Raw genomic sequence first — 6,183 nt, 5'->3', positions numbered from 1 at the left:
GAAGCACTCCCAGTCTCAAAAAAGTTGGGCGGAAGATCGATGTTTGCATTTGTTGTTGTGCCTTGTTTGTTTTGTTGCCTCTTACAAACGTCATGGTGAGCCTTCAGTCTTTGTACGATGCCTTGAATCTTTCTTACACTGTTTGCAAGTTGCTCTGCATCTTGACTTATTAGAAGAGGTGGTTTTGATGTGAATCTGCCAAATACTGTCTTCTTTTCTTCCAGCCATTGCGTTCTGCTCAAACTGACTGATTATTATTACACAAACACAAAAAATGTACACACTTTTCAACATTAGCCTCGCTTGAAATTTTGTGACGAAATGAATAAGACCGAAGAAAGGCGACGGCATTTATAGATTACGCCGGGCAACGTGCGAAAACGAGTCGCGGGCAGTTGCGACAAGAATTTTCCGTCGAAAATGCGTTCGGACAAATATTGAATCGATTCAACTTAGCTTGATTCTTCTCGGCAACAGTTGCAATGACTTTAAAACAGCTAATTAAGCGGATTTATCAATTGACTTAATAAAAATCAAAAAAATCATGATTTTTGATTAATTTAAATAAATCAGTGATTTTTAATTTTTTTAATAAAAATCAATTTTTGCCCAACACTGATATATTCTGATGTTATTAACCGCTTTGTGCGCTAGTTGGATACCTTGGCGCTGTCAACTGAACCATGGCTGAGCGTTTTCACGTGTTGCGGATGAAAGGGCCGCTCCTGAGAGATTCCCTCAGCGCTTCTGTGCCTAGAAGGGGACGTGTTTCGGCTGGGAGTTTTGCTTCCGACGGCCTGTTGGGATGGGGTTACGTGAAGGCTGTCCATGGCACCAAGCCTGCAATGTTCAAGAAATCAAAATAAATCGCCTGCACTAAGATCGGGTCCAATCATCGCATGACCAATTTACGTTCAGAGAACACGAGATGAGTGACTCATGGAGGAAGCATTCTCACAGGATTAATTGGGGTTTGCGTTGAGCGCCTACCTCCAGAGGTTCATGATAGTCAGCTGCATTTTGTGCACTTGAGCGGCCGGAAACTAGTGAAGAAGCTTTGCGGCTCGCAACTGTCACACTTGGTCAAATCTATTAGCGGAGAAGTGAATAATAGTGGAACGATAAGGCATAGCAAACTTACTACATCGATAAGGGAAACGCGACCAAGCCAAGACCTTTGGATAACCCCGAGCGACTACACGGTGAACCAAACCGAGAACATGCTGAGTTATTGGGGGATATTCATAGATAAAACCAACTGTTTTGAAATATTTTTATTCTGAAACATCAGCGGCCAGATTGTGCAGGAAAAATCCTTTAATGACACGATCCAAGATAGCTACCAGTTGAACTTTGGGCTGATACTGATTGCTGACCTTACCATGCCGGAATCGTGTTTGATTGTTCGCCTATCTGGGGTGGGGCGTCCAAGGAGGCCAAGGCGTTGCTGCAGATTAACTTCATTGTTTTGACGCCCCAGCCAGAAGAAACCGCGTTCAATTCATGCCGCCACATTAGTTCCCATGCAATTAGCATACCTAAACAATCGTTGACGTCGACCGTGGACCCAATTAAAGGAACCAAACGATCAGTAATTAATGCACGTAACGAGGACCAAATACACTTTAAACTTCCATTAAATGCGACCTACCGGGTGTTCCATTTGGATGGGCAGAACGTGTTTTAAATCGCTTCCCCCCAGCGACTGGAGGACACTGCCCAATTTTCAGAAATTAGGACACCCTGTATGTTGCGACTATATGGGCTTTCCATATGTATTTTTGGATGGAATCTTGCAAAATATTTCGCACATTCCTCTCGATGTGCGGTTTGTATACATGGGTTGAGTAATCGACTTGATGCTGATTAATGGAGAGCAAATTTGCACTTTACAGCTTTGCCAGCTTATCTATTAGTGCGTGCAGCTTGTTTATTGCCCACAGGATGTAGGCAGCTATTTTCCCCCGAAATACACTTTCAACAGGAAGCTCTCAGCTGATGAATCATTATTATTAAATATTCAAGTTTTCCACTGGCCGCAGGTTAATTTCATATCATATAACAAGCTTGCAAGTACGATTAGGACATCTAGCCCCTTGTCCCAAGGCAATTAGACAATTAAAAATACTGGGAGTTACCAAATAGAGGTGCTCAATGGGCAAATTCCCAGAACCTATTCCCCTATACACTGGGGCTTTTGAGCGATTCAACGCCAAAACCTTGCAGTACTTTCAAGGGCTTTTTGGCTGTTTTCATCACAAAAGCCCCATGATGTGACTGGAGTAATTAATGCTGCACTTTGAGCCCTACCCATTGAGCAACACGCAACGCGATTGATTTCCAGCTAACCAGCATTAACTACTTACGACTAGCCTGTTTATTACCTCACTGACTCGTACCATCGAAAACACCCATTCTAGTCTTTTGGGAAACTTTGAAAAAGAACCGATTAGAGCACGGACACTGAAACTTTCGAACAGTCCAAGCAGAGGTGCCGCTCCTCGATGCTGGATAGGTGACGAGGCTCAAATGCACGGTATTTTCACGTTCATTTTCGCTCAAAATTAGGCGTTTAATCACCAAAATTGTCTCATAGTACCAGGAAATAGAGACAATAGTTGTCAATATCAAGATTGTTCCATAATTAAACTGCCGGACTGAAGTCAGCTGCGCTGTTTGACGTTTGTATGGGCGGGGACAGGGAAAAGGATGACACATACGAGTTTAGTGATAACAAAGTGAAATGCTAGATGACACATCTCGATGTTTGTGTTTATATTGGAGACTGAGATGGTAAATGGGAATGGCGGATGTCAAAGGGAGACGCAATATTGGACACTCATAAAAACTGTTTAATTTTATTATAGACATGTACATAAATAATTGCAAAGCAGCATTCCAGAGGTAAAGGGCCAAAAAAAATCAAGGATTAATTCAACTAAAATTTTACTCGTCAACAAATCACACAAAATACACAATTTTGCATTGCAATTTCGAAACAAATAAAGCGCTGGCGGGCCAGCGGTGCTCCATTCTGCAATTACAGGCGAACCTAACTCAGCCAGCTATCAGCTGCTACTTGCAATAGGCCAATTTCCTGAACACCAGGTCCATAAAGGACTCTTTAAACCGGGGGCTCACTGTGTTTAGCAACGCGTACGGCGTCTCGTAATAGTCGGCGTTTTCCCAGTTGTCCAAGTCGAAATCCTTACCACAGAATCTGAAACCCTGCACGGTCAGTTCAAACGTGTATTTACCACCTTCGAGAGTTTCCACGTTGAGGTATATCCGCGAATTGGTGCTGGTTAGGGCTTTGGATACTTCGATACGTTTTACGTGGTCTTTGACGTCGCTGATTAAACCTTGGGCCTCTTCCAGCCACCCGTCTGCATCTAGCACTCGTTCTGCCATTATTGCAGAATTCGCTTAACACTGGGTTTTCGAATGTTTTCAACCAGAAAAAACTCCTCAAATTTGTGAACAACAAAAGTTTTCAAAAGTCAAAACTGACGTTCAACCACAGGTCAGAGAGGTTACTTTGCCATCTGTGCGTTCAACCAGGGTGGAAAACCTTTCAAACGCATATTACCGTACAAGCCATTTAGGGCCATAGGTCTCAGACATGAAAAGAGCCTTGGCACTGGTTAAAAGCAAGGTCCCATGATATTTACCGTACAAAAATACCAAAATATCGTACAATTGGTGTACGGTAACGCGTTCGAGACTTACACAATTGCCCAAATTACCGTACGAATGGCCACCCTGCGTTCAACTGACAATGCAATTGAAAGTTGATGGTGCTGTTGTGGCAACAGCGTCAAGGCCCTGGTTTGGGTAATTTATTGTATTTGAACTGTATCTGAACTGCTTATGTTTAGTTGATATTTTTTTAAATTTGAATTTTTTAAGACCGTCAGGATTTTGCTTGGTTTCTACCCAAACTGGGTTAATATTAGTTTTTCTTGAAAAACATCAATAAAAACAAAACGGTTCGGCATTAAGGATTTCTGTAATTTGGCCGGATATAGTGGGTCGTCATTTTATCCGGAATTACCTCATACGCCATTTGTGTGATTTGTCAGTGGTTCCTGTCAGAGGTCCTGGGTTTTTCTAGAAAAAACAGGAAAATCGTYAGATTTWYCTGCTAAAATCGTTGAAYTCAATCGTGAAATMGTTGAAATCGTTAACTGTAGGAGTTTGCAATAGATTTATGCGCATTATTTGCAAATTGTTGAAATGTTTTGGAAGTTTCTTGAACACCACCCAAGAAAGTTGTTCGTCAACGGAGTATCTTCAAGGTAAGCAAATTTTTATTAAGTTTTCTAGCACWAGAGAAACAATTCGCGGRTTTGCAGCTAGTGTTCTTTCGGTGTCAGRAACACTGAAGGGTTGATGGGTTTATTAACATTGCGTGCACATTAGCTGAAAGAAAACGTCTTCGGTTTGCGGAACTWWGCTTSRCTTTTGGCTTAATTCGAACGGCGCATTTATGGGGCAAACGGGCTGGGCAAATACTTATCCAAAGGTCAGCCAGACCTGTCGATACTCGACACGAGTATTTATGTTTTATCTCGAAATACAAAACGGTATTGTTTTGTTAACAAGCACTTCGAATCGCCCACGTCTTTTGATTCCGATAAACGTTTCGGTGTTCGGCTTGAGCACTGTGTTAAGAACCGAAGAACCAGACCATCATTGTCGACATTGCGGTTTAGTGCAGTTGAAGGAGACCGTAAATGGGCACTTCGGTGTCGAAGTGTGCTTGGAAAATCGATTCTCCTAGTCCTAATCTATCTTCTTGTTTATAATGCAGATAAAATCCTTTTTTTAAAAAATAGGGTGCAATTGAGACGGTTTTTCGTGTTGGAATGTTTGGGCTCTTTGTTTGTTTGTTTGAGGCGGCTCAAGCGCAAGTCAAAGACATACCGGAGGCGTTGAATAAAAATTCCTCTGCAGCAGTAACGATGCGAAACCGCAAGTGCAACTCCTTTTATCTGTCATTTAAATGTCAAGAGTAATTTGCAATAATTCGCTTTTAGTGTTGTTCGAAAATCTGGCGAACGCAATAATGGAGCGTGTTTTCTTTGTCCCGAGGCGGGGAATGATAAATTTCAAGTAATGTTTCTGTTCGGGATGTTCGCCGGCCCGAGACGGGCCCAAGCACAGGAAATATGAGAAATGATCGGTGGAAAAAGCGACGTTTTTAATCCCCGCTAAGCAAGTTTGCAGGTTCGGTATTTTTTCCAGCCAAGTGAATAGTTTCCATTTCCCATAAACGGATTCGAACGGCTCGAAACAAAAACCATCCTGCCAGCTTTGAGCATATTTCATCGGCTCTTTTAAAAATATGAATAATTTAAATATGTTCCCATCGCGATGATTGACTTACGGTCGGAGGTTCCATGAATTCTAATGGGAATATTCATTTTTCTGTTATGAAGATTTATGACGATTGAGGGAAACTGGAAATTGGTTTTTGTGTTTGAACGGCCAAAGGAATTAGGTTCGGAACACAGTGTGTCGTGGAACATTTTTTGTCGTTTCGTGCGTGCATCTCGGGCATTTATCGGACCATTTTGCCTTTGCCCACTTAGTAGCTTGGCTCGTAAACTTTGTCTTTCACCAGTCACATTAACATAAAGGAAGTTTTCCAGTGACTTTTTATTATTTATGCGCCAGTCGCTCGAAATTTACGACCGTTCAGCTCGGTGCATTGATAATTTTCATTAATTGCCTTGTAAGTATTTAAAATGCCCAAGCAGCGCTAGCGAACCACAACGACCACTTGGAGCATCGGAATTGCTGACATTTCGGTAAAATCAGCACTTGGCTAGTTTCGAGGCCAGGTAGTTGCATAGTCCAACACATGGGTATTTTCGTGCAGTTTGTAGTACAACACCCATTAGCAGCTAGTCCATAAAATGGAAAATGCTAATGGACAGGCCCCATGGCGATTAAGATTGCAACAACGTCCCCAGTACTTTGCATATTATTCGCCATTAAAGGTGACTGGAATGGTGCTCTTCAAGGATTTTTTCCAGTGACAAAAGGGGGGCATTTACGCTTTTTTTTATTCGTTTTTGATTATTAATTATTTATTTTTTGCTTTATTATATAGAACTTCAGTTGCCGAAATAATGTGCATTGCGGTCTCCAGTTTTACTCTCAAGCCATACGCCAAAA

The 6,183-nt window shown here is 41.9% G+C and overlaps 1 protein-coding gene and 1 long non-coding RNA gene across 2 annotated transcripts; both read right to left on the bottom strand.

Moving 5' to 3' along the window:
* Window positions 1–573: 573 nt before the first annotated feature.
* Window positions 574–2,753, bottom strand: LOC125505631. The gene is made up of 2 exons (XR_007282299.1): window positions 2,385–2,753; window positions 574–840 (listed from the first exon to the last, which is right to left on the bottom strand). It is a non-coding gene; the product is annotated as an uncharacterized LOC125505631 (long non-coding RNA).
* Window positions 2,754–2,929: 176 nt separating this feature from the next.
* LOC109543318 (GSK3-beta interaction protein) lies at window positions 2,930–3,534 on the bottom strand. Its single transcript, XM_019912980.2, has one exon. It carries the CDS (start codon window positions 3,409–3,411, stop codon window positions 3,076–3,078), a length of 336 nt encoding a protein of 111 aa, XP_019768539.1. The 5' UTR covers window positions 3,412–3,534; the 3' UTR covers window positions 2,930–3,075.
* Window positions 3,535–6,183: the final 2,649 nt, after the last annotated feature.

The sequence above is a fragment of the Dendroctonus ponderosae genome, unplaced genomic scaffold (assembly GCF_020466585.1).
Source record: "Dendroctonus ponderosae isolate FM_Combo_2020 unplaced genomic scaffold, Dpon_F_20191213v2 Dpon_F_20191213_9, whole genome shotgun sequence".
NCBI classification, from domain to species: domain Eukaryota; kingdom Metazoa; phylum Arthropoda; class Insecta; order Coleoptera; family Curculionidae; genus Dendroctonus; species Dendroctonus ponderosae.
Note: the sequence above shows the minus strand (reverse complement) of the source record. Positions and strands in the feature narration are given on the sequence as shown.

Excerpts from the sequence above, each read along its gene's own strand:
- LOC109543318 (XM_019912980.2), bottom strand. The coding sequence starts at position 3,411 with ATGGCAGAACGAGTGCTAGATGCAGACGGGTGGCTGGAAGAGGCCCAA.